The following is a 23,446-nucleotide window of genomic DNA, read 5'->3' on the forward strand; positions in this document are numbered from 1 at the left end:
ATTTTAATTAGTCAAGGACCTTTGTAATATATCTATTAAAGAAATAAGTCAAATATAGATTTATCTTTTATTTAAAAACTTGGTCATTTATCATCCAATAATGCTTTAATCTATCAAAATATTCCTATTTTATTCAAGCTAATTTTATACATATTTTTGATATACTAAAAATTTACTTAAAATTATTTAATATTATAATGTCTAAATTATCTCACTTAGCAAAAATTTCCTTTTTTAATTATTTATATCTTATAAATTGCCAATTATATCTTAATTGATGTTATTAAAAGATGTCTATATAATAATTCTTTTATTTTATCAAATATCATTTAGTGCACAAGTTAGCTTGGAGCCAAGTTGAATTTTTGCCTTAATGATTATAAGTCATGTCTATTGGTTAGTTGTCATATTTCATATCCACAAAAGATTATTTCTTTGCAAAGCAAAGAAATTAATTGTGCAACAATGCTCTTTTGGATCCTCTAATTTTGTAATTGAACTATCTTTAAGTAATGATTTTTAAAGAATTTTGACTATATTTAATTACTTAACTTCATCAAATTTTTAATTTTCTTATTTCTATTTAAATTAATTTTTAAAATTCTAATATTAAATTATTTTATAATTATAATATTATTAAAATAAATTCAATAATAAATAGATATTTATAAAATAGCCAAATTTATTTTTATTCTAATCAAATAAAAAATTTAATCTATAACACTTCATTCTACTTTCTTATATAATTCCTTGCTCCAACTAAGAGCCAACTTCATACTCTTACAAATTCTAATCTTTGTCGATTTTTTGTTTTTCTAGTTTTTTTAATATCTTGGATAACTATCAATTCTTCTTCTTTCAATCTTTAAATTTTTCAATCTTCAAATCATAGCTAAAACTATTATTCTATAAATTAATATACTATCCACCTAAATTACATCTTTCTTTGTATATAATTCAATCATAATTTTGCTTATTATTATTTAAAATATTATTATTTAATATAATTAATAAATAATATGATTAATATGCAACTATATTAAACCTAGCTATATCAATGTTATAGGTAGGTATTATCAACATATAATTAATTGGTTTTTTATTTCAAATTTTAGAATATTTAAATTTAAAGATTTTATGTGGTGTTAAAATGATTTATGTATTATAAATAAATACTAAAACTAATATCAATCAGAATAAATAAGAATATCAGATTTTTAATTAAATTTAAAAAATAATTTTAATAAATATTTTTGTGAGTGAAATTTTTATAAATATTATGAAAGTTATTAACATAACATTTTTTAAAAAAGAAAAAATCTATGTAAAGAGAATTCATTATTAATAATTTAAAGTAAAATTCTATAAAATAATGGCTATTATTTAAGAAAAAAACACACACACTTCCATATATATACATATATATATATATATATATATATATATATATATATATATATATATATATATATAGAGAGAGAGAGAGAGAGAGAGAGAGAGATAAAATTCTTTATATAGTCTTAAGAAAATTTTGATGTTTTATTATTTTGTAGTTTATAATTTTAATTTTAAATTTTTTATTCTCTATAAAATTTTAATTATCAGAAAAATATATTAATTCAATTTTTTACCTCATATAAAAAAAATTCAAGCTTTGAAAAATTAATTTGAGATCGATAATTGATTAAGAATTAACTTATAGTTAAAAATGTCATACAAATAAAAATACAATTATATAAATAAAAATACGAGAAATATTTATCTATATAGTTTTTAGTTTTTAATATTTATGTGTAATTTTTCATTATTTATAAAAGATTGGATTCATTTTTTGTATGTTTTAACTATTTATTTAAATTTTATAATTAAATATGTAGATATTTATTGTTAATTGTAAGATCATTCTTCTAAATTTAAATAAACACTTAAAAGAAAGTAGAATTTTTTTATATATTTGAGATTTAATATGTATTTAAGATTTAAAATATAATATAAATGGAGGAAAAAAAAAAAAAAAAAAAAATACTATTGGTCCTTGTAATAGAAGCGTTGTGAAGAAGATCAACAAGAAGAATATTCTTGCATGTGTTAGCTTTGCTTGCAGTTGCAACCAATGCTTCCAATTCTATTTTTTATATTTATTTTCAATACTAATATCAAAAATTATTATAGAAAATAAAATTTTAAAAATATATATTAGAAGTATAAAAATACCATAACATATATAATAAAAATAAAAAATAATTAAAAAAATACATATTAGAAGTAAAAAAAATACCATAACATATATAAAAAAACATAAAAAAATAATAAACTAGTAAGTTAAGCCAAAACTTATAATTTTTTTCTTTAAATAAAAAGTATAACTTTGGATTAGAAAATCAACGTATTACAATATCTTTATTTTTTTAAAACCCTACAATAACACACAAAAAAATACACATACTATGTTCTATATTATATATATATATATATATATATATATGTTAAAATTTATATTCTTTAAAATTCTAAATTTCTTAGATATTTAAGGAACATATACTTACATTTTTGGATAAATATTAAAGCATGATTTTTATAAGTTTAAAATAATGTTGTGTATTTTACTGCTAAATAATCAAAATACCTTGGTATAATCTATTTGAAATAAAATTTTAGTAATTTTTATTTATATTGATACTTTATGATTAAATATATTTTTTGTAACATTTTTTAAAACAATACAATAAAACCTAGTTATAAGATTCATATAATAAATTAAGATTTTATTAAAGTTCAATAATAAGTATTTATTAGACAATTAAACAAATCTTAAGTGTTTTTATATTATGTATAATTTAAAACAGATAAAGAAAGTTATATTTTTCCATTTATTTCTTGCTCAAAATTTTGTATCTTGTCAATACAAGAATGCATAATTGTTATTTATCTGATATTTTGTGATAACTTACTTAGGTTTCAAAATTTGTTAACCAACTATAATTTATGAATATCTTACATCCTAAATATAATAAACTTGAATATCAAATATTTATAGAAGATGTTAACAAAATAAGGTGATTTTAAATTTAAATAATAATAATTAATGAAAGAATAATTATACTATGGAAAATAGTTAGTCACAAATCCATCTATATACAAAGTGAATGTCAATAGCAAATTCTTTCCAATAAAATCATAGGTTTTCATATTATGTACACACATTTTAATTTCATCAAATCTCTTTTAAAATCAAATCAATTTATCTATCAGTTGGTGATTTTTTAATGGACTATGAAAAGATGATATACACATAATCTCATAAGTTAGCTGTCAACACATTCATGTACAATGATTGGTTTTCAAAGAAAAATACTACCAATTCTTTGACTTTTTATGATGAGATGTAAGTTTTCATACCTATACAACTGTCTATTAAATACTCTTAAAAAAATGTAAAAATAAAAATACTTATTTTAAAATACTATATATATATATATATATATATATAATATTCAGTATATGTTATGTTGAAGTTAGGACTATTGGGGTTAGAATCATAAAATATTCAAGATTCCTTTTTGGCTTCAATTCTTGTAAACTGTATTTTACTGGACATAGTTCTTGCAAACATCAAGGATATTCACAATTTTCGAAAAGACAATAATTAGTACATAAGAGCCAATGATAACTCAGTTGTGGAATTCATAAATTTCAAATTTACTTTCAACCCCAATGGACACAATGGGTGGCAACTAGTGCTGAGATGTGAGCCACAGAGTTCCCACGCGGGAGCATCAATTGTGCCCCGAAACAGACGATCCCTACAAGAATTAGGGCACTGATTGAGGTGCCCCATTTGAGGTAAAACGAGCCAACAGAATTAGGCTGAACCCATGATTTTGGTCGCCCAGGCATCGAATCCTGTCCCCTGCATCAAGAGCTTCCAGACTAGACTGGGAGGGAGGGATGTTCCACTTTTCGTATTCACACACGATAATCGGAGCCCTTGTATTTTCGAATGACCTCGTGTGAACAGGGACCAGCTTGGCCTTTGCTTCGGACCCCCTTCAACTGTGGGCTCCTTTCCCCTTCAATCAAGAGCTCCTTTGTCAGTGAAGCTTCAGAAGTCCCCCCCGTGGGAGTTGACCATGTGGAGACTCAGACCGCCAGTGCTCTTTTCGACCTGCACTTCATTGATGACATGGCACGATAAGGTGGGCTGCAGACGTGTCAGGAAGGGAATGCGATGGCAGATTTCCACTGTATGAACGCGGTTGTAGCGCTTCATTTAGTGAATGGTATCAGGGTCTCATGATTCTATTCTGGATGCTTCTGTTTGTATTTTAATGCGTATATGGGGGTTCTAGATAGGGAGACAGAGTTCAGGTAGAAAATTCGCAGATGAGGAATCTCAATGTGAACCGAATATTAAACCATCAGTGCAGTAACCGTAGACTTAATCTACGGTAGCTCAAGTTTCGACTTCATAAGAATGTGTGAAATATATTTTTATATTCATGAACGTTGAGGAACGTGTGAGAACCAAGAGGGGCTGTGGAAGAGGAGCCTGGAAACGATGATAGAGGCACACCAGCTTGGCAACGCGGAAGCGGGAGAGAGATAGATGGGCATGCTGACGTGTACCGACCTATCATCCACGTCACAGGTACCTGAAATGGTACCTATGCGTTCGGAATGCCAAGAGAGGGAGGGAGGGAGGGGTCGAAAATTTGCGTAACATTATGAAAATGTGATAATACAGGCAGTGCCGGAATCGCCCTTGATGACAGAAATGAAAATTACGATAATGCGCGGGGGCTTGTGCTGCGCGGGGTGGTGGTGGTCGTCGTCGTTGATACTGATGCTGCCGCTGCTGATGCTTGTGCCGACGGGATCAGTTACGAACGAAATCCTGACAGCCATGCTGTTGCGCAGCTTCCTCGTTCTATGAGCAGATGCTTGTCGTCGTCGTCGTCGCCGTCATCTGATTGGGCTCGACGCTGCAATTGCCGGAAAGGTGGGCCTTGCCAAGGTGAAGGGAGGTGGGGAAGCGTAAGTGAGTTGTCTGTTTGAGACTAGCATCGTGTTCCTTGTGCCGGAGGGTGGGCCTTGGAGAGGGTCAGGAGCAAGCGACGGAAGTTTGCCAGAGAGCGTCTGCATTTGTTAAGCGTGTTTGTGTGTATGTGAGTGTATGTACTGGGCGTGGAAAGAAAGACAGCCACCGCGATTTGAGATTTGGGAGCTGATGGAAGTGCAGAGAAGGAGAGGGTCGCCGCCATAGCGAGTCTGTATTTGGTTCTGTTAAAAATATGTACACATTGTTTAAACTTTTCTTTTTCTGTTTATTGTTTATTGTATTTTTGTATAATTATTTTTACGAAGTTTTCATGTTTGCTGATATTATGTGCTGGCAATGTTTTGCGACTGTAGGTGTGACGGTCGGAGGAGGGATTGTTTGTAGTCTCAGCAAATTTAAGCGGGATTACACGGGAACTCACTTCATCGGTGGTTGAGGAGGTTCTCTGGAACTAGGGCTACGGCAGAAACAAGGCGCTGATTGAGTATCAGAATTGCAACTGTGCGTATGAGTTTTCAGTTACTGAAATAATAATGCGTCTGTCCTTGAAGTTCAGTCCGGGCTCTGGAGGAGGAGAGAGTTATCACTGTAAGATGAGGTTACTTGCTGTTGACGTTGCTGAATCCAAGCCATTTGTCGTGTATTGGATAGGTGCTCAGTTTATAGTGAGAGAAGCTATTTCAGACGTTCACTAAAGCCATCGCTTTTTCCTGAACTTCCCACCTGGTCAAGAGTTCTCTAGCTGAGCAGCTTTGTTTGTCCCAGACGTAGAAACCAGATAGGAGAGTGTGTTGTTTGTAAATATCTTTCCCTCGAAAGAAGTCTAGAAACCCTGGCTACAGTTTCAAAGAAGCATTGGTCAACCTTGCGTCGCGGAGTCCACACCGGTATGTATTCTGGAACGATCTCTGATCGTGGAGTTTCAAGTGTCGGTCGAGGATGCTCCAGCATGACTGATTTCGGGAGCGACAAGCATACGATCAATGATCCCTTCAAATGCCTTGTCGATCGCTTCAGCGTATGACCTACGAGCTAAACGACTAAGCGATTATGAAGCTTATTAACAAAGAGAAGCAGTGTTTATTTATGAAGGGCTTCCGGGAGTTTGTGTGGTAACGGAGTGTCCAAGTTGATTTGGAGTCTTGCAAGAAGTGCGATATACAGTTTCAGTCACAGTGACTGAATTCCATGCTTATTGCTAGTGGTTGTTTTCGTGTTAATTTGTGTGTTAGTTCAGTGCTGGAGACGATGACGACGGAGCTGTAGCTGGAGGAAAATAGATACGAACTTGGTGCGGGACATTGATGCTCAGCTGGAGGATTGAGGGGCAGAAGTTGTCAGTCAAGCTGTCAGGAAAAAGTGCCTCCTTAGTGGCATTGCTCACGGGGCAAAAGAGGAATCAACTTCGCTAAGAGATCCGTTTATTATTCGTGTAACTGAAGATCTCTTCAGAATCAAGTAAGTGAATTTGAACATGTACTTCTAAAGAGTGCTAGTAGAGAAAGGAAGGGAGCGTAGTAGCTTCGAGAAAGAATGGAGTATTACTGGGGCCAACTATCTGAGAGCGTTAACTCGCCCAGCTGATCATGATTGGGAGCCTGTACTGCGAGGACCGAGGCGATTGCTGATAAATTTGCAGTTCACTTTCTTGTAGTTCCACGTTACTGTCCGCTTGCGAGCGCTTCACCGTTCCAGTGCAACGTCGGAGGCACTTTCATGCTTCTGAATGCGACCCATACCAGCGGAGTTGAAAATTGAGCTTCTTAAAATTCTTGTTTTGAAACGTTTGCAGTGATCACTCACCTGCTGTTGTGAATGAAAATAAATGTGATGAAAAGCCAGTTCTTCCTGTATAGATCTTCGTAACAGTCAAATTACACCTTGATCATGAATCGGATAAATTGCGCTGTATGTTTGTCGTGATGGTGCATTTAATATAACAAAGTCGTAAACATTCTACTAGGATATGCCGTTATTTACAAAGGATACCTGTTATTCACTTTGCTCCTTCTCAAAATGGCATCACGTGACTCCTGGAATCGTGTTTTGATTCGGGGAGTTGCAATGGATTGAGCTTCATTTCGTGATAGAAATGCAGGATCCAACCGACGTTTCGCAACGCCCAGGGATCGAAGGCATGAGTAGCCCTCAAAGAGGAGGAATGGCTGGTGGATTTGCGCAAGGGTTGCACACACCCGCGCTAGTCCGCCACCAGCCACCTCCATCATCATTACCAGCTATTTCTCTGTCACAAGGTGCACAGGTTGGTGCACCAGGTATGAGCACATCGGTTTTCGAGACCGGCCCAGTAGGTCCTCATCCACGTTCAATAATTGCTGCACGGCCGCCGTCAAGCTCAGGGATAAACATGGGCATGATTGCAACTCCGATTGTTGGAGCTGGGGGTGAAACCCGGGGTGAGCAGCCTCCAAAGAGAAAGAGAGGAAGACCTCGTAAATTTGCAACAGGTGGTGAACTATCTTCTGGAGCTCTAGGATCTGTTTATCCTGTTCTTCCAGCATTAATGCCTGCCTCATCATCTCCATATACGCCTTCTCCTGAGAAACGAGGACGAGGGCGTCCACCAGGCTCTGGGAAGAAGCAACAACTGGCTGCTCTTGGTAAGATCTCCCGCACTTAGCGTAGTATGTCGTTTGGAATAGCGGGGTTGGATTGCATACCGTGAGTTGAACACCATTCTCTTTTTAATAATTTGGTTACCTTGACTTGTGACATGCTCCTGTCGTTGATGATACTCGAATTGTTATTGGTGCTTCAGGAGTTGTGCTAGCGGGCACAGGGCAAGGCTTTACGCCCCACATACTGACTGTGAGCACTGGGGAGGTACAAATTCTAGTTCCTTCTTTCCTTTTCGAATTCCTTATTCTTTACTACGTCGGGCATAGTGGGTCTTATATATTAAATTCAAGTATTCGTAATGTACTGACGTGATCGTGAATTAAATCGTAGGTTATTCAGAATTGTGTTCCTGCTGCAGGATGTGTCTACAAGAATCATGCAGTTTGCTCAGCATGGTCCACGTGCCATGTGTGTGTTGTCAGCCAATGGTGCCATTTCTAATGTCACATTGCGTCAGCAGTCATCTTCAGGAGGCACTGTGACATATGAGGTATGCTTTCACCTTCATGCTCTATTATCAGATGTGCTTCATTGCACAAGGAGAGATGCTGATGGCATAAACTTCTGCAGATTCTTCTACATTTTCTGTGTTTTCCTAATGGAATATGGGGGTGCCTGCAGGTAAATGTACCTTCAGATTACATAGAGGATTGTTACGACATGCTACAGCATTGGTTTAGTGCCTTCATCAATATGTGGTTTACATTTTACATTGTGAATACATGCACTGTTAATTATGTAATCATATGGTGAAATGGTCGTTCGGACATGCAGGGTCGTTATGAGATACTTTCTTTGACGGGTTCTTATTTGTCTACGGAACTTGGAGGTGGTGCACGGCAACGAACTGGGGGTTTGAGTGTTTCTTTAGCTGGAAGTGATGGGCGAGTTATTGGTGGAGGTGTTGCTGGAATGTTAACCGCAGCCTCTCCCATACAGGTACCTGACATGTTTCTACTCCTAAGAATTCTTCTTAACACCAGAATAAATTCTACCTGCTAATTGATAGTAGAGCCGATCCCATCAAGGTGCTTCTTATATCTCGATCGGGTGGTTTATGCATAACCTTTTCGTGATAAAATTATATCCATTCCATATAGAGAGATGATAGAAGATTCTCCTATTTCCTAGAGGAGCTCTAATAACCACTGATATCAGAGAATTAAAAAAATCCGTTGTTAAAGTGGAGTAATATTTACTAGTGGTTTTTATTTTATCTTTCTTCATCATTTTTAAAAAAATTCCTGTTTTCATGTAATATGTTAGCAGTTGCACAATTTAATTACATCTTATTTTTTTGTTGTGCCACAGGTGGTTGTTGCGAGTTTCCTCTCTGACACCTTTAAAGCCCAAGCGAAAGGTGAGTCGCCACTTGGTTCTACTCCAGGAGGTTCATCTGGAGCTGGATCTGCTCCAGGGTCTACTCCTGGATCAGCACTTGGAGGTCAACGTCCTCCAACGGCAAGATCAGAACCTAAAACTAGTTCTGGTATGCACTTATGGACTAGAGGTTGGCTTTCATGTGGCTGTGTATGTACTGGTTTCTGTTCAGTGCTGTATATACCTCAGCTCTTCACCCTTCTTTTGCAGAAATTATGCTGCTGATAGTTACAACGAGCATGGTTTTCGTGTTCTACTATGGGAGTGCATCTAGCTATAAATAATTGTTTGCCGACATGCATCTAAGTCTGATCTGACTACTGTATGGTTGCAGCACTTGGTCCTCGGCAGGTATCACCTGTCCCTCCCCCGACTGGCCAAGTATCTGTACAGAGGCCGCAAGTTATGAGCATGTTCCAACCCATGGCAGGCTGGCAGCCTGCTGTTCCAGGAGATGGTAGAAGGACTGATATAAACATCTCTTTGCCAGGAGGATGAAATTGAGTTCAAACAGAAAGACTTAATGTTTTTTTCTGTTTCGAACTGGACCCAATCGTTTCTACAAACTTTTTGGCCTTCCATTTTCTGAACTAGAAATGGGCTATTTGCAGTGCCGAGGCTTTTATAGTGAACCCAAATGATCTGATTTATCTATGATGTTGGCTGCTGCAAGCTGTCATCTGGACCATTACAGATCGCAGTTCCCACCGCTGCCATCATTGATTAATTGGTGGACGAAAGATATGTAAGATTATTGCTTCATCTTCTTCTTTTTCTTCTTTCTTTTTATTTTAATTTTAAAAAGATCTTCACAGAAGGCTATCTGTGAATACAACCTTTGAGTTTTCGGAAGCCAAATCAGGTGCGCGAAAGAGTTGAGTTAGTCCCCGAAAGCCAGCTGTAGTGGATTCTGTAATCAGCTGCAAACGCAATAGTCAGTTTGAATCCTTACCCATCAGCTGCAGGTTTACGAGTGTTTGAACATTTAATCGTGGAGTCAAATTTGATGCTTATTTTTAGAGCTGGCGTGGCGCCTATCTCGAGAATATAACAATGACGAGATGCTGTGTGCCGTGAAACTTTACATACCTAATGGAGGCATTTCACAGTTCCATGCAGGATCCTCTGTTTACATGCATCAAATGTTGTAACTGGATCCGAGTTTCTCCTTCGCTGCAAGTAGGAACCAGTCGATGTCGGATGTCTACTGATAAGTCCTTCATAACTAAGAGCCAACTTGGGCTATTTCCACTCTGTTGTGATTTACAAAAGTTCTGTGCGATGCAGCTTTTTTTTTTTTTTTTTTTTTTTTTTCCAATTATTTTCAGAAACTCGTGGACGAGAAATCTGAATTATCTGGCATTGCACTGGATCCAAATTTTATCGATAAGGCAGTTAACTGCGAATCATTCATTGTCCAGAGTTCTTGTGTTGAATCTCTCTGTCATCCATAGATTTCTACTGAAGAATATGGACAAATGGCATCATAGTTTTTTCCTGTGGTATTTTAGTATTGCCCTTTCTTTCTTTGTGGATCATGAGTGTTTCATTGAAACACAGACGAGAGAGTTATATATGTTTCAAACTCATTTTTTGGAACTTGTCCTCTATCAGTTCTGTGATTAAGTGAAATTATCTTTCCTCAAGACAGTCTATTACTTGTATTGCATTTACAGGTGTTTTTCAACATTTCCCTTTCTGTAGTGTACCAGTATTCCCTTCAGTGTTTGGAACGAGTTCGGAGCCTGGAATCGTACTGAAATTTTGGATACAGTTGCCAAATCTAGTACCACAAGTCATTGACGTGAATACATTTCATGATGGACCGAGTTGAGTTGAAATTACGCACAGAACCAATGGGTCTCTGATGAAGACACCCGTATCCAGATACAGAGACATATACCCGAAGGGTTGGTATCCGGGTGAGATGTATTTGGGTGTCATTCATGTCTGTAGATTTACTTAACCTCTTTCACCTACAGTGCATGTCTGCAGGAGTATCCTCAGTTACGTCTACAGAGTTGGGCCTCACATCTTAAGTACTACAAGCACGCCGTCATTATCAATGCTAGTGAATGTATGTACCATTACTGACACATCCTAGATTGAGAAACAGTTAACGCACTTTTCAGCAATCTTCATCATCCAACCCTGCCTTTATAAGTACTCTTCTTACAGTGACCCCTTTTGGAGAGGACAGTGTAGCGATGGCAAAGCAGGGCTGACGTTCGAGGGAGTACCCGATTTTTCTTTTAGGCACTTGATAATTGCTTGACTAAATCGAAAAAAGAAAAAGCAGCGTACATTTTTTGGACTCAAGTTTATTGTAAATGGAGCATTGAGTGTACTCTCTAGTAGGCTTCTCCATAAATAAAGAGCTGTACATATGCATGGCGATGGCCATGGAGCCAAAAGGTTCTCATGAAGCAAGGTAGCAAGTTGGAAGAAGCACGTCCGCAGAGGAGAACACGCTCATACCATATTCAAGTTTGTGTTAAGCTTAGATTAGCCAAATGACAACAAAAACGCCAAACCCTGTAATCCATTTTGGTTGAAGAGAATATCTCGTCCAGTTCTGTCACCTCCTAAAGGTTCTGTAGCTCTCTTCATGTCTCTCGACCGATTCTGCTGCAATTCGCATCAGTCTGCTAATTACGGGAAGACTTGGAAGGGACTTAAACACGATTCAATGATCTCATGAGTTATTGTGCACGTATTGTATAATTGGGTGCTCGGAACCTACCGAAATGGAGGGAAGGAGTCGACATCCTAACATCCCCACCGTCCTTGTTCTCTCCTGTAGATGATGTCGTTGACAGCATTTTCTCTCTGATCGCAATTCACGTCCATTTGGTGTGCTCGCGGATGAACATCTTTCATGTTCTATTGCCATAATGATCTCGATGACTACTTTCCGTTGATCCGGTAGTCCTTCTCCCTCTGGTTGTTCTTGAATGACTAGATCCTCTAATGGGCCTACTCGTGGATGGAAGGAATCCTCACACTTGGTTTGAATGCCTTCGGTCCCTGAGCGACTGGTTAGGAGTAAGTCTAAATCCCATTGCCTCTATCTGAAAGACTACAGAAGCGTCTTAATGTTTTCTGCAATTACCCGCAACCAGGCCGTTAGCAACTCTTCTACAGTTTGTTAATTGCGGAACCGAGCTTCAGTATTCTTCACAGTGCTGCTTTCGGCAGAAGCTGTTGCGTCCCTAACAGTTCTGCTTTTCAGTACGCTTCCTTTAACCTCCCACCATCTCTTTTCAGGCAATTCTCGTTAATGTTTGCGGGTATGACGATAAAATACAACGTTCAGATGCTGGTTGGGTTTCAAAATCATTTAATAGCTCTAGTTCAGTGGTTGTAAACTTCAAACACGATACATACATACACGTGAGGAGCAATGAAGAACATTTTAAAAGGCTGTCATGCAGGATCAGATGTCTGGAACTGAGTGTGATCAGCTTACAAGTACACAAGGGCTCCAATTGTACCGCACCAATTCAATTACAGAAATTTGGATGAAACCTAAGATTTGGATGCCACTCTAGGCATATTTCGTTTCCCGCCGATCTGCAGCTTGGACACTGGTGTAAATGTAGAGGTGCTTAGCAGCAAGGCACATGCCAATATCAGATGCGAAATATTTACGAAGGTAATACACAATGTTAATGTCCTAAACGATATTGTTCGACATGCAAATCATGAGCGCACTAGTGCAGAAGCTTCGCATTTGGTAGCGGCTGGACACAATCAAAACCTGGAGTTGCTCGGTGGACGCGATCTAAAAGGAGGGTTATGAGCAGAAGACGGAGGCAAAGGCGTGAGGCTTTATCTCTCACAGGTGACAACTGATTTTCTGATCATCATGGAATCTGCAAAGACAGCAAACCGCAGGTCAATAATTGTATACCCGCACATTTTCAGGTTTAAACCAAAGACAGGAAAGCGTTTAAATATCATAATATACCGCGGCACTAGAAACTTCGAAGTACGACCTTCTTGTAATTCTAGAGCGGGGAGAGTCGATACATCAATACTCGATGGTCACTCCTGAGTACCTGTAGAATTCCAGCTAGTTGTACCTGAGCATGTCCAGACCAGGCGCACGCAGTATAACCAAAAAGTGGGGAAAGATCACGAACGACTATTTCAAATAATCACTATTCGAGAAAGCCAGTGTGTGGGAAGCAGATGCTTTATTGCTCTAAAATGCATCAAAAGCATCTTCTTCATCTTCACCATCTGATTGAGCCTCCGCAGCAGATTCTGTTAGTTTTTCCTCATACCCGCATGACAAGCTGAACGATTCAAGAGCTTCTAAAAATGTAGCTGCACATGGTGCAATACCAACTTTTGCCATGCGTTCCGTCAGCATCTCTACGTCACTTGATCGCCTCTCTTTGGCATAGGCCCTGCAAGTTCATCACCATACACATTAAGCTCAAATCCGCAAGTACAACAGTGAGCGTTCCCTGACTGCAGATATTTAGTCTGAAAATTCCCAAGATGGAGCACTGCATATTCTAAATGATGTTCACAGTGAAGGGATGAATAAGAATTCACCTCAAGAGAATCAGGTACGATGACGTTCGCGGACGGGTTTGCCACCCCAAGGCGTCGTTCAAAAGCTCCTCTGCTTCTTCGAAGCAATTGTGCTTACAGTATGCTCTGAGCATTGCATTCAGTGTGGACTTCTGAGGCTGCATGCCAGCCTGCAGCATTTGATAAAAGCACTCGCTCATACTTGCAATCGCGCCGACCTCACCATATCCAGTCATAAGTATCTCATAACTTCGAAGATTCAGCTTGAAATTTGCGGCTTCCATCCTGCTGCATGACCATTCCATCTTTCCCACCTCACCTAACCGAGCATAACTGGCCATTAGGATGTTATAAGTTTTCGCGTCAGGTCTACTAGTTTGTTTATTCTTGGCAGCTGTCATGCTCTTAAACACCTGTATCGTCACAAGTTCAATAAAACTAAGATTTCAAGTTATTATTTACAATTCTAGGTTTGTAGTAGAGACACATGGGGGTGTCCAAAAATGACTGAAATATACGGTATTCCATTTCTGAGATTGAACACTCACTTGCTCCATCTTAACGAAGTCCCGCCCGTAGCCATAAGATTCAATGAGAGTGTTAGACGTCACGGTATCAGGCTTTATGTGTTTCAGGATTCTCATGGTAAACAACGTCTTTTCCATTTGCACCAAGTCTCCAGCCTTGCCATAAGCGCCAATGACCCCATTGTATGATATTAGATTAGGATGTATCTTCTCTACCTCCATTTCCTCGAAGAATCGCTCCACTTGGAGGATGTCACGTACTTGTGCACTCCCCCTCAGAAGAATGTTGTATGTCACCAAATCCGGTTTGCAACTGTCAATAAAAAATTAAAAAATTAAAAAACAAAAAAAACAAATTCCTTTAATTGTACGTTCAATTATCAATCGATGAATTGAGGTCTTGTGAAGGGAGAAAATAACAAAAAATTAACTGCAGGTCCCCAGAAAATACACATACTTGGCTTTTGTTTTCATTTCTTCGAAGAGCTGCAAAGCCTTTGCAAACCCTATCCTCTTGTCTTCAGCTTGAAGGTGAGCAGTTATAAGTGCATTATACAACGACGTGTCAGGTCGATGACCATTTCGTTTCACTTCCTTGAAGAACCACACAGCCATCCGTAGCTGCTTTGCCTTCCCCATGGTTACAATAAGCTTGGAATGGAATCCATTGTCTAGTCTGTACCATTTCTGTTCTTGCATCCACCTGAAAGTCTGCAATGAATTCAAAGTAAATCAAGCTTTTTCTCATAACACATTTACCAAGGCCTTTGTATAGTAATTCAGAATTCTTCTCAATCCAGCATGTTGATAAGACTAGACAAAGGGAAAGGTTTGAGAAAGGTAACTGCTGGCAACCACCTCAAGAATGAGCGTCCATTTGCTTTGTTTCCCAAGGGCTGCCAAAAGCGCAAACCAATCAGCTTGCCTCATATATGGCGCCTGGCGCTGAAGAGCCTACGAAAACGGCAAGGTAAAAACATGAACTGAGTATACGGGCTCCAATTCTGCACAACAACCATACAAAGAGCAGCAAACGGAAATCAAATAGTCCTTATTGCAGTCCTGCATAAATGCGAAATGAATTATTTAATGAAAAAAGAATTCACCTGGACGACAGAGACATGGCCAGCAGTCAGGGTTTTAACAATGGAGGTAATGGAAGGGCGGTGCACGGGAGGCGTGGCATTTGGAGTAGAGCGTTTAGCAGCGTGGATGACGAGAGAATAATGGCGAGGAAGCATTCTAGGAAGAGCGACAAAAAATTCTCGAGTGGGAAGAAGGCTCTGGGTGGGAATGAACAAGCTGGACGCCATCGCTGAGAATTTCAATTTCTCATTTGCACTAGAATACGAAAATTCATGAGGATGAGAACATGAGCTGGAAAAGAAAACCCAACATAACCACGAGAATGAAACTCGTGTGTATGCAATGTAAGTAAAATCAAATAGAGGTAGGTCAGGGGAGATATAGAGAAGTCAATTCCTCAATGCAACAACCTTATCAGTTATATCAATTCTTCTTAGGTTTGCACTACACATGGGACAACTAAATTCTCAACGTTCGAAATTTCCCAACCCCTCCTCCGTGCCTGAGCCTTTCAAGTAACTCGATAATTCTCCACACAAGAGAGTACTCTAAAACACTACACGTGTTCTCCTCTTTCAAAATAGAAGCGCTGAAAAATCCATCCAAATTTCGGACTAATAGAGGCAGTTGCCGCACGGCCGATCACTGCACGCTATGCGAATCTGCATTTGCTTCCGGGGATGCGCGGCGAGCGCCGATTAAACAATCGTTTCTCATCAATTGCTCCTAAAATGCGAGGCAGCATTGCACTGGTGTAGGAGATGGATGAAGCAAAAATCTAGCGAAATTTTGCACATGCTGCAGTTGCAAGAGAGACATGTGAAGCGAAAGCAAGATCCAGGCCTAAGCACACTACTCTGCCTCATTAGGGGAAGAGCTCACCTCTCTCCGACCGTATCTCAGGCAATTTGCAAATCAAACCACGTCTCCGCCGCTCCGTCGCATCTCGATCTCCGCAACATTAAAAGCAGTGCAGCATATCGAATCGTTTGAGAACTTGCTTGAAGCTGCAACTCCCATTACCGTATCAGATCACCTAATCTTCGGCATCAAGTTCCTCGAGAAGGCGCCTTCAAGATTCATGTGCGTTGTGTTGTGATTTGTGTGTGCCTCCGAAGCAATTGCCATCGTTGCAGAATCGTAGCAGTACTGCATCCACGTCATCTACAACACAATCGTGTGCGATAAATGAGTAGGGAATCGTAACTTTAATTAGTGGCCAGCTGAGGTGAGAGGAACACACAATAGAGTTCAAAAAGCAAGGAGAGCATTTACACTTCAAGTCTCACTGGACATTGGTTTGGTTTAATTATGGTGAGGGGGAAATCCAAGGGTGTCTTATCATGCATTTCACCCCATAGAGACTAAAGCTTTGCAAATTTGTTTGTAGGGATGTAGTTGATGAAAAGTAACAATCAATGGATACAAAAGATGGAATACACATACTTCAAATATTCCGTTGGAGCGGTTGAATACAAAAATAAAATTAAAAACTAAAACAAACAAACTAACAAATTATGTACAATACACTGATGCTAGAAAAAATTGTTATGATTTATTTATCTTCATTGAAAAAACAACTTATGTAACATTTGTTTCTATTTACATTTATGCATTAAACTCATTAAATCAATATTGGTATAATTATTATGTAAAATCCTTCTTAAAATCATATTCAATTTATGTTGTTCAAATAAGTATTTAAATAATTACATATATTTATAAATACAAGCATATATTCTAATAAATATGTTAGAAAGTAATGGATTATTTGATGACCCTAAATACTAGCTAAACTCTAATGATAAATGAATAATAAATAAACCATTTGGAATAAGTTATTAATGATATTTTATTTAAAATATCTAATTATATTCTTCTGTTGTAACAAAGTGTCCTATTGTGACACGATTATATAGTGAAAATATGACTAAAAATTATTTTTTAATTAATATTCTATTATATTAGTTCAACAAAAATTCAAAATATTTTAATAAAGCATTTATTAAAGTCTCTTAGCCTATTTTCTTATCTTAATAGCAAGTAGATAAAAGTTAGTTAGTATTTTTACCTCCTAGGATATAGAAACTTTTTTATTACCTTAGAAAGGCCAAAAATTATTAAAATCAGGGTAGAAGAAGTAAATGGTTGGTATGATTGATACTAGAGTTAAGTTGAGAGTAGGATTGGGCTAAAGGATAGATTAGATTGATACCCGAGGGTCGACCTTTTGTGAAACAGGGTCAAAATTAGACCTTTGGTCCCTAAAACGACCGCCTAGGGCAAATTATGGATTCATTTGGAGATCAAAGATTAGGATTTGAGAGCTAGCTTGAAGTTCTTTCCAAGAGCATAAGCGTTGTTTTTGTAGGATTTTTGAGAACTTGGCAATTGTTGTTCAAAGTCAAGGTTTATATTGGTGATTTGGGTTTTATATAATATAACTAGGGCTAGAAATTTAGGCTAGTTCATGCAATGGGTGTAACATCTATGGTTCAAAATTTGAAATTGTTTGGATTATTAGGTGTACTAAGTGTATACAAAATTTTGTAATAATCTAACGGTGTGGTTTAGAGATATTTGGTTTTTAGCACAAGAGGGTTTTGGAAGTTGGCAGTTTGGGATTGGGTAGAGTTTCTGTGATATCTAGAGATCTACTAGTCATATCAAGGTGAAATTTGGCATGGTGTTGAAGGGCTTAAAGATCAAGCTGCATATCAATTTTGAGTCAAAGTTAATAGTTGGAGAAGGAGAAATCACTACTGAGATTTTTTCTTTACTTTTCAAGTTGGCAGCCAAGTGACATCAATGCAATTTTTGGAGGTTTTTTCACAATTGGGCTGAAAATTCTTAAGCATATAGAAGACTTACATTGACAATTATATGCAAAATTTTACATTAAGTGGACACTTAGATTAGAATTTATAGCTGGTTAAAGCTCACTAATTAGGATTGGGGCTTATAAGAAAAATTTAAATTGCTTAAATATGAAAGTAACAAGGTAATTGAGGTTTATGTGTGATTGAGGCTACTAAGAAGAATGTTTTTTAGTACTTTTGAATTGGAATTTGAATTATATTCTTCTCATATAGGTGAAACCTATTAGGATTTTTTGGATGTTTGTGAAATACAACCTCACCTTCCACAACTAGGTGTCGAGTGCATTTCCAAGCAAGACAACACATAATATGACAATGGCTAATTGATAAAAAAGAGAAAAGAAAACATTACAATTTAAAAGATCTTATTTTAAAATACAATATCAAATTATCTTAGAAATATAAATAATAGTTAAAGAAGTAGTAAAATTAATAAATGCTAATGTTGCCTTTTTATAAAATAGGTTTCTACTTACTTTGTAGGAACATAAACAAGACAAAGCAAAATAGATAAGTAAAATTATTATCATAGACATCTTAAGGTAGAAGAAAACGATAGCTTTTAATAAAAATTATCAAAAGAAACTAAATGTTGACAATTAGAGAGGATTGGTTATAAACCTAGATCCAAATCAAACCTTGAGGTACAAATCAATTGTTGTATTATGTAAAAACTAACTTAGAATTGTACCTAGCATTTGATTGTGGAAGGATTAGAACTTACCTTGAAATTTGATTTACAATCCAAAATAATATACAAGAGGTTTAAAAACACCCTTTGGCATCTTTAAACAATCAAAGTAAGCTTACAATTATCTTAAGTACATTCTTTTAAATATAAAAAAATCCAAAATAAATCTTATTACATTCTAATAAATTATAAAATAATCTTTAAACAAACTTTAATACATATTGAGTAAATTCCAATCAAACTCTAATCAAATCCTAATAAAATTCTAATTAAACCTTCATCAAATCCTAAACAAATCTTAAACCTTAAATCCTAGTCAAACCACAAATCCAAGTCAAATCTTAGATCTTAACCAAACACAAACCAAAACCTAGTCAAATCCTAAATCCTATTTAAATCTTAATAAAATCCTATAGTAGATTGAAATCTCAATAAATAACAATTAAATTATTGATTTTATTTCAAAATATTCACATATCTTAATTACTTAATTGACAATAAGTGCAAAGAATTTGAAGAAGATCAAAGTTACTATATAGAAGATAAACCTCATAATCTGCTTGGATATTAGCTACCTTCTTTTTCCAATCTTGATGCCAATCTTCCAACACTAGTATCTTTTGATTTCACCATCCAATTTCTTTTGATCTTTGAAAAGTTATTGAAAATGAAGTTTTCTATTCTTGAAAAAAATTGTATTTTAATCCAATAAATAAATTGCTTCAGTTCTTAGAAACCTTCCCTAGTCTTCTAAACTCCAATTTTTGAAACTTTAATATACTTAAATTTTAATGATTTTTAAATCAATTATTCATTCAAGCTCAAACTTATGAAATATATCTAATACAACTATGATTACACAATTGCAAAATTTCACCCATAGATCAATTACCAATCTTATAAAATTTTCTAAAATATAAATCTTTTATAATTTTTAAAAATATCAATGTTGCTTTAAAAAAAACCTTAATTTTGCAAAGCCTTTACAAAATCATTACAAACTTAAATCACTCAAAAGTACCACCTAAAAAATCTTGTTCTAATTTTATTTTAAATTCCATTCTTTGATCAATAAAAAAATCTTTAGAATTATTGTAGATACACAATTTTGTGCCTCAGGGTGTAATTTTGTCTTTGGTTTACAACCAATCTTCTTTGAGAAAAAAAAACTTAGTTTCTTAAAATAATTTTTGCTACAAATTATTTTTAATTCCTTTCTAAAGGTTTTTATATTAATTATTTTTCTTATCTATTTTATTTTGCATCATTTATTGTTATAAATATCTAATAAGAAGATTCTTAAAATATTATAATAAGAGGTTTTTGTAGATTCTAAAAAGTTCTAGAAAGATTAAGGAGATTGTCTAAGAAGCTTTGTAGGATTGCTTTATCTTCAAGCAATATGGAAACTTTTCAAGAAGCTTCCTAAAGTTGTTTCATCTACAAGCAACATAAGAACTTTTTAGAAAGCTTCATAATAAATATAAATTGGATTTGAGGTTGAGGAGATCCTCAATATCCATGATAGTTTGTCAAGGCTACCTAATTATCAATACTAAAGCTTGATTCTTCTTGATAGAGTCTAGATTATCCTTCTTCTTAAAGACATCTAAGTGCTTTAAAGGTTGCATAGTGCCTTCTTCTAAACTGGTATTATTTATAAACTTCTTTTTATTCTTTTAGAATGGCTAGAGATAATGATATTGGTATGGTTGAGTCTCTTGAGTCCAAGTTAGATGTTATTATGAACATACTGCATGATTTATTTCTTAGAAGTAATAAAATTGAAGAATTTTTTTGCAAGATTTTGTGGTCATGCAAGACCTAAAGCAATTTAGCTTATAATGTAACCACTTTCTGAAGCTTCTATACTGAAGGAAGTTATAGCTCTAGTACCTCAATAAAAAGAATTCACCTATTCAACAATATAAAGAGCTTCAAATTAGTCTCCTAAAAATATTTAATGGTACACACTTGATGTTCCAAGGATTTGTTAATCAAATTTGATTGATAACTTTTCTACAACTTAAGAACTATCCAACAAAAAAATTACAAATTAATTTAGTTAGAACCTTGTTTACGAGGCAAGTCTTATTTTTGTTTGATCCTTTATTTGAGAAGAGATTTCCAATCTTAAGCAACTTTGAAGCTTTTATAAAAGCATTTGTGGAGGCATTTAGAGAATATGACAAGGTCCAATAGGCAACAACAAAGATTTGTTCATTACATCAAAAGTCACGCTCTCTATCGATTTATGCATCTGATTTTAGGCAATTGGCTTGTAACATCAATTGAAATGAACAAGCTCTTATGAGCAAATTCTATTGAGAACTAAAGAATGATATAAAAGACATATTACTATCATTGCTTGATTTTCAAATAGTGAATGAAGATATCAATGAAACTATAAAATATAATAATTAATTACTTTAATGTTACTAAAATCAATGTTCATAGACTTTGATAAAGCAACGTACTAAAAATTTGTATTTTGTTAATTCAACAAATATATTACTTCCATATTTCAAAATTAAAGATATGTAAATTGATGCGATACGGTTCAAACTTCTTATAGTAGAGGAGAAGAAGCATCGATTTGAATAAGATCTATGTTTATATTGTGTTAAAGAAGGCCACAAATCTAAGAATTTTTCAAAGAAAAAACTTACAATTAGGACTAAAAGTATAATTGTTCAAAAAAATGAAGACGCCTAGTCATAATGGAGACCATGTGGTTAGATATTTCAACTTTTCATATTTCATTAAGGTCCTCTCTTTGCCCAACTTGCTTGTTGTTTTATTATATGTTTATTTCTTCACCCACAAAAACTTCAAACAAATGCCATATTAAATTCAAGAATATATGCTTCTTTTTTAGATGAAGAATTTTTTAAACTTCATAAAAAAACTTTAATACAAAATTAAAACCTATACATGTAGAAGTAATAGATGGTTAACTTTTATCTTAAAGTAATGTTAATCATAAGACCATATTACTAAAAATATCATTTGAAAGTTTTAATAATAAAATAATATTTAATATTATTAAAATCCCATCTAATCCTAATATTATAGCATTTTTGTGGTTAGAAAGATGTAATTGATCTAAAGATTGGAAATTTTATAAAGTTGAATTTCTTATAGAATTCTTTCAGATTTTATTAAGAAGTAATAAAAAAAAAAGCTTTTATTTTTTAGAGTAAGAGCTTTTATGAAGACGGTTAAGAAAGAGATAATATTTGTCATTTATGTAATTCCACATAGTAAAGAAGTAAGCTCACTAGTAGTTATTTCAAAGTAGAATAAAGAATTTCAAGATATTTTTGAAAAAAAATATATAGCCATATTATCAAAACATTGATCATATGATTGTACCATCCCCTTTAAAAAAGAGATGAATGGACAAGGTATCAATATTTTAAATATAATTTCATGCCTTTTAGATTGATAATTACTGGAGGTAAATTCCAACATTTGATTAATGATGTTTTTTAAAAATTCATGAATAAGTTTATTATCTGTTATCTTAATGATACCTTAATCTACTCAAAAATTCTTGAAGAATATGAAGAACATATGAAATTAGTCTTGTACTATCATAGGTAGGAAAAGATGGAAAGCTTCACCCAATTACATTCTATTCTAAAAAGTTTTTTGCTACAGAGATTAAATATAATTTTTTTAATAAAGAGCTTCTTGCAATTATATATTTTTTTAAAAAATATTAATACTTTTTAGAATTCACTAATATCTTGTGAATGTATATACAAATCACAAAAACCTGAAATATTTTATGTCACCTCGAGCTTTGAAATGCCACCAAACTTATTAGAATATGTCATTATCTCCTTTTAATTTTGTGATTATATATCATCTAAAAAGTAGCAAAGACTATTAAGAGCTTTATCAAAGAGATCATATCTTGCTCCAAAGGCCAAAGAAAGAAATTTTGATTAATAATATATCACTCTTTTTAATTTAATATATATATATATATATATATATATATATATATATTGTGCTACTTTTATAGTTACACTTGTTGATTCAAGTTTTTTTTAAATAAATTTGTATAGCATCAACTAAAGACTCATAAATTCATAATATCAAGTAGTGCTTTGACAACAATAAGTATAAGTTTATGAAAGATCTTTTATATTATGAAGATCATTTATATATTCCAAAAGCACCAATATGACTTTGTATTCTTCAATCTCATTATGATTTTTTAGTGATAGGATATTTTGAATTTAACAAAATATTGAAGCTTATATCTTGAGATTTTTAGTGGCCTCAAATATAAAGGACCATGAAGGACTTTGCCCTTTCATATGACATTTGTTTAAGATCGAAGAATTCTCATTATTATCCTTATGAATTTCTACGACCATTGTCAATTTCAAAGTAACCATGGTCTGCAATATCAATGGATTTCATCATTGATTTGCTATCATGAGCTACATTTGATACCATCTATATATTTTTAGATCAACTTCCAAAGATAGTATATTTTTTTCCATATAAAATAGTAATTTTTGAAAAAAAAAATGGCAAGGCTCTTTCTTAACAATATATGTATTGATATCATAGCCTACTTGATAAAACCAATTTTGATTGAGGATATGAATTTATTACAAAG

The 23,446-nt window shown here is 34.8% G+C and overlaps 2 protein-coding genes and 1 long non-coding RNA gene across 9 annotated transcripts; 2 read left to right on the forward strand and 1 right to left on the reverse strand.

Annotated features, from left to right (window-relative positions):
* The first annotated feature begins 5,948 nt into the window (after positions 1–5,948).
* LOC149989373 (uncharacterized) lies at positions 5,949–6,418 on the forward strand. Its single transcript, XR_016502548.1, has 2 exons — positions 5,949–6,077; positions 6,292–6,418. It is a non-coding gene; the product is annotated as an uncharacterized LOC149989373 (long non-coding RNA).
* Positions 6,376–10,333, forward strand: LOC112281100 (AT-hook motif nuclear-localized protein 7). 2 transcript variants are annotated; one of them, XM_024517282.3, is made up of 7 exons: positions 6,376–6,517; positions 7,150–7,680; positions 7,839–7,903; positions 8,058–8,189; positions 8,474–8,638; positions 9,011–9,188; positions 9,414–10,333. In XM_024517282.3, the coding sequence occupies exons 2-7, from the start codon at positions 7,152–7,154 to the stop codon at positions 9,575–9,577; spliced, it is 1,233 nt and encodes a 410-aa protein (XP_024373050.1). In that variant the 5' UTR covers positions 6,376–6,517; positions 7,150–7,151; the 3' UTR covers positions 9,578–10,333. The 2 variants fall into 2 exon arrangements, with proteins under 2 accessions (XP_024373050.1, XP_024373055.1); XM_024517287.3 differs by having other exon boundaries at positions 6,377–6,517; positions 7,158–7,680.
* A 2,229-nt stretch (positions 10,334–12,562) lies between these two features.
* LOC112281099 (uncharacterized) lies at positions 12,563–16,535 on the reverse strand. 6 transcript variants are annotated; one of them, XM_090249618.1, is made up of 9 exons: positions 16,120–16,535; positions 15,258–15,492; positions 15,010–15,105; positions 14,609–14,862; positions 14,173–14,464; positions 13,646–14,037; positions 13,369–13,494; positions 13,078–13,164; positions 12,563–12,954 (listed from the first exon to the last, which is right to left on the reverse strand). In XM_090249618.1, exons 2-8 carry the CDS (start codon positions 15,462–15,464, stop codon positions 13,155–13,157), a joined length of 1,377 nt encoding a protein of 458 aa, XP_090105744.1. In that variant the 5' UTR covers positions 15,465–15,492; positions 16,120–16,535; the 3' UTR covers positions 12,563–12,954; positions 13,078–13,154. The 6 variants fall into 6 exon arrangements, with proteins under 6 accessions (XP_090105744.1, XP_090105745.1, XP_090105743.1 ...); XM_090249619.1 differs by having other exon boundaries at positions 13,050–13,164; XM_090249617.1 differs by lacking the exon at positions 13,078–13,164 and having other exon boundaries at positions 13,165–13,494.
* Positions 16,536–23,446: the final 6,911 nt, after the last annotated feature.

This window comes from Physcomitrium patens, chromosome 4, assembly GCF_059467195.1.
Source record: "Physcomitrium patens ecotype Gransden chromosome 4, ASM5946719v1, whole genome shotgun sequence".
NCBI lineage: Eukaryota > Viridiplantae > Streptophyta > Bryopsida > Funariales > Funariaceae > Physcomitrium > Physcomitrium patens.

Excerpts from the sequence above, each read along its gene's own strand:
- LOC112281100 (XM_024517282.3), top strand. The coding sequence starts at position 7,152 with ATGCAGGATCCAACCGACGTTTCGCAACGCCCAGGGATCGAAGGCATG. Across the intron at positions 8,190-8,473 it reads GAGGCACTGTGACATATGAG|GGTCGTTATGAGATACTTTC; the intron begins GTATGCTTTCAC and ends TCGGACATGCAG. Across the intron at positions 8,639-9,010 it reads CCGCAGCCTCTCCCATACAG|GTGGTTGTTGCGAGTTTCCT; the intron begins GTACCTGACATG and ends GTTGTGCCACAG.
- LOC112281099 (XM_090249617.1), bottom strand. The coding sequence starts at position 15,464 with ATGGCGTCCAGCTTGTTCATTCCCACCCAGAGCCTTCTTCCCACTCGA. Across the intron at positions 14,465-14,608 it reads GAAATGAAAACAAAAGCCAA|TTGCAAACCGGATTTGGTGA; the intron begins GTATGTGTATTT and ends TTTTATTGACAG. Across the intron at positions 14,038-14,172 it reads ACTTCGTTAAGATGGAGCAA|GTGTTTAAGAGCATGACAGC; the intron begins GTGAGTGTTCAA and ends GTGACGATACAG.